Here is a 4518-nt window from a genome sequence, read left to right as displayed (position 1 = left end):
TCAAGCGTTTTATTTCCCGTCGCGGTCCAGTGTCCTATCTATACTCAGACAATGGCACTAACTTTATTGGAGCTAAAGCTCAATTGGACAATTTATACACTTTTTTTATTAAATTCTAATTTCCAAAATGCATTAAAGGCAGAGCTTTCCACCCGTCGTATTGAGTGGAAAATGTTAGCACCTAAAAGCCCCCATTATGGAGGATAATGGGAAAGTAACATAAAAAGCTTGAAAACTCATTTATATAGAGTGATAGGTACTCAATTACTCACTTATGAGGAATTGCAGACAGTATTATTTGGAGATCTGTGCGGTGCGCGTGCGGACAGACGTGTTGCAATTTTATTTTTAAATCCCATAAATAGTGTCTATTTAAATTTGAACTTAACTACCTCAAACATAAAAGCGAGATCTCATAAAGTGGAGTGCATCAATTACGACCAATATCATCTGAGTGTCAAAGCAGTGACAGCCCCTCACCACCTCGGGTAAAAGAGACAAGTTCTTTATTATTATAAAAAAAATAACACAAAATTATATATATAGTGAGGTCCGCACGGCCCCCGTAGCTCCGCTCTGGTAAAAGCTTCAGCGCCGAATGTCCGGTACCCGCCGCGTGTCGAGACGTAATGAGATTACTCAAAATGGCAGCCGCGTACTATGCATAGTTTTAAAGAAATTCAAAAAAATATAACGCGTGGGGTCTGCGCGGCCCCCACGATACCAGTTAAGGGTTAAACTTGGCGGATCCCAGCCAAACCTGACAGAAATGGATTCCGACATAACACCTAATATAAGCCTTCGCAATAAGCGAAAGGACACAGATGATTGATGAGAGAGAGACCGAGATGATAACGCTTGGATAAGAAACGAACTATCTGACTTAAAAAATAAAATGTCAGAAATGATGTCAGTAATGAAATGCAATTGCAGTGCTCAAACGGAAATTTTTTCTAGGATCAGCCAAGATGTAAGTGATATTAAAAAACAAGTTAATAATACTAGTGCTGATATCGAAACATCAGTCGCACGCGCGCGCGCTTCGGTGTGTGTCGTGTTTTTGTACGGAGCTATCGTAATTTACGTAAAAATGACGGACATAGTTAAGTGTAACGTTTGTAATATAGTGATTGACGAAATGTTATCGTATATTCAAAATAAAATATCGGTAATAGATGAGGAGTCTCTAGTGAGAATTTGTGTGTCGGCTTTTACGGGAGAAGAAATAAAAAACTCAAAGTCGTTGCTATTTAGTGCAATACCTACGGAGCGACGCAAAATACAGCGAAAAAGAAAAGGAAAAGAATCCCGTGATATGGATGACATAATTATGCTGTTCAAGTCAACAGATCCTGAAAATCTGCCGGTGTTTGTTGCGAGACAACTGGAAAAACTCCCGCCGGTCACATTTGATCATCTGGACTGCACTAAACTGTTGAAAGATCTTACACGAATGTCAGCGGAGATTGAAAACATTAAAAGTAGATATGCAACGTTAAGCCAGTTAGAGGAAATGAAGCTAGATGTCAATCGTTTTAAGTCGATGTCTATACCCGCCACTCCGTGTTTCAATGTAAATATGAAACGCGGTGCTTGGGGAAGAAATAGTGGTCCTATGGGTTTATCGCAATTTCAGAACTCAACATTGAATGAATCTCATAGCTTAAATACATCTAGATGTGATGCTAATAATGATATTCGGCAATATCGAAGTATTAATGAGGGTAGCACGGATCACTTAAATAAAAAATTGTCTGCAAAGTGCAACAAGCGCTGTGACGAGTGCCGATTCAAAACGAGGAGACCGATATGATGACTCATGCGCCGGCGGCAGCTAACGACCCGCAACGGGGTATGCGCTCTGAACAGCTGATCGAGACGATAGTGCAAAGCGAGAGTGATAACAGGGACGAGGCGGCCGATTGGCAAACTGTTACGAGACAGAAAAAGAATAAAACAATGCGCTTCTCGGGAATGACTGGGCAAGCTTGTGATGATGACAAATTCAAGGCGGCTGAAAGGTTTCTACCTTTTTATCAGCAACATACATAATGAGACAACTGAGACGGATATCACTGAGTACATTTACAAGAAAACTCATGAAAAGGTTTCGTTAGAGAAGATTACCATTAAGAAACATACGCATCACTTGGCTTAGAAGTTCATAGTGCCGCAAAATAAGTTGTCATTATTTTTAGATGACAAATTATGGCCGCGAGGTATTATTTTTAGGCGCTTTGTTCATTATAAGAATCGCCATAATACAAATAACCCTAATTTGAATGTCGGCCGTATCAATGTCAGTTAATGGATAAATGTGTTTATACAATGACAACATTCAATTGTAAAAATGTTAAAAGGTCGGTTGAATACATCAAAGATTTGTGTGCTAACTAAGACATAGTAGCGCTTCAGGAGACATGGTTGTTGCCGAATGAAATCATATATCTTAGTAACATTGACCCCAACTTCGGGTACACAGGGACGTCGGCGGTGGATTTGTCAGCTGGAATGCTGCGCGGGCGGCCCTATGGAGGGGTGGCCCTGCTGTGGCGGAGCAGCGTGTTCGACAATGTGTCAGTGTTACTGTGTGATAGTCCGCGAGTGTGTGCCATTAAAATAATAACAAGTGATCGGCCTATAATCGTTGTGTGTGTGTACATGCCTACCGACTCGAAGGAAAACTTGCCCGAGTTTACGGATTGTTTGAGTACGGTGAGTGCTATTGTAGATGAATATGGTGTGGATTGTGTTTACATTTTGGGGGATTTTAACGCTCATCCAAACGAGTTATTTTACTACGAACTCCTAAATTTTTGTTCTGATCAACAATGGACATATGTAGATATTGATAAGTTGAGTTTGACTTCAGGCACTTACACGTTTATTAGTGAGGCCAACGGGTCTAAGCGCTGGCTCGATCATTGTTTAGTTTCGGAATCGGTCCGTAGTTCTATTCTAAATGTGTATGTCAGGTATGATGTCTTATGGTCAGATCATTTCCCCCTAATATTACAATGTAATCTCAATATAGTTACCAAAAAACTGAGCCTTTCACAAACAAACACTGTGAAGAATAAAGTTGGATGGGGTCATAGAACCGATAATGAAAAAATATTGTACCAAAATGAATGTAATAAAATGCTTAAGTTAGTCAATTTTCCTGACATATTTATACATTGCGCGGGCTGTTATTGTGATGAACATAGTCATAAACAGGCTATCGATAACTTGTACAGCGAAATCGTAGGCTCTCTAAGTAGGGCGGCCGCAGTGACTCGTAGTTATCAGTGTAAGGGTAAGGGACGTCAGTCAGTAACAGGGTGGAACAAACATGTTAAGCCGGCGCACCGGGAGGCCAGACTGCGGTTTCAAATTTGGCTACTTAATGGCAAACCGGAATCAGGAAAAATTTATAATGACATGTATGTGACCCGAAAAATTTTTAAATCGCGTCTTAAGTGGTGTCAGAACCATCAGGATTTAATAAATATGGAGAAACTCGCGACTCAACATAATAAGAAAGACTTTGGTTCTTTTTGGAAGGAAACCAAAAAATTGTCGCCGTGGCCTGGCCAACCAGTCAGTGTAGAGGGGGTGAGCGACCCGAAAGAGATTGCTGATCTTTTCAGAGAATCTTTTCCTGTTACGTCAGTTGGGCCCCTCGCAGAATGAGCGCAGTGCTGTGCCTATCGGTGAGAAAGTAGACATACAGTTTAGTGCAAAAGACGTAAACTATGTGTTAGGGTCAATGTCACGTGGAAAGTCACCAGGTCACGATGGGCTCAGCATTGAGCATCTTCAACACGCGGGCTCCCACATTTGCAGAGTGCTGTCTCTTTTGTTTTCGCTGTGTGTTAGCCACTCATACTTGCCGGGGGGTCTTATGCGTACGATTGTAATACCAATTGTGAAAAATAAGACCGGTGATCTAGCAGATAGGGCAAACTACAGACCCATTTCGGTGGCAACTATTGCGGCGAAGGTATTGGACGGCCTGCTTAATGCTCAGCTTAATAAATATCTGAAATTGCACGACAATCAGTTCGGATTTCGACCACACCTGTCCACAGAAAGTGCAATACTGAGTCTAAAGCATACCGTGTCGTACTACACGCGTCGCAGAACTGCAGTGTTTGGGTGTTTCCTTGATCTGTCCAAGGCTTTTGATTTGGTGTCTTATGACCTGCTATGGCAGAAACTGGAGGACACAAAAGCCCCTAAGGAACTTACAAACTTATTTAAGTTTTGGTACGCAAATCAAATTAACACTGTTAAATGGATGTCTACCTTTTCTGAGCCGTACAAGATGGAATGTGGTGTAAGACAGGGGGGGCTAAGCTCTCCGTCTCTATTTAACCTGTATGTGAATGCGTTGATCGAGGCGCTCAGCAGGGAGCGTGTCGGATGTCACATAGACGGAGTGTGCGTCAACAATATTAGCTACGCGGATGACATGGCCCTGCTGAGCGCGTCGGTCTGCGGGATCAGAAGGCTCCTCGGTATCTGTGAGGCATT

General features: G+C 41.9%; 1 protein-coding gene across 1 annotated transcript; it reads left to right on the top strand.

The window, feature by feature from the left end:
• Positions 1-1090: 1090 nt before the first annotated feature.
• Positions 1091-1813, top strand: LOC132904205 (uncharacterized). The gene has a single exon (XM_060954120.1). The coding sequence runs from the start codon at positions 1091-1093 to the stop codon at positions 1811-1813; it is 723 nt and encodes a 240-aa protein (XP_060810103.1).
• Positions 1814-4518: the final 2705 nt, after the last annotated feature.

This window comes from Amyelois transitella, chromosome W (assembly GCF_032362555.1).
Source record: "Amyelois transitella isolate CPQ chromosome W, ilAmyTran1.1, whole genome shotgun sequence".
NCBI lineage: Eukaryota > Metazoa > Arthropoda > Insecta > Lepidoptera > Pyralidae > Amyelois > Amyelois transitella.
The sequence above is the reverse complement of the archived record's forward strand: the minus strand, read 5'-3'. Positions and strand labels throughout refer to the sequence as shown.

Bases quoted from the DNA above. Each gene is read 5' to 3' on its own strand.
- LOC132904205 (XM_060954120.1), top strand. From the start codon at position 1,091: ATGACGGACATAGTTAAGTGTAACGTTTGTAATATAGTGATTGACGAA.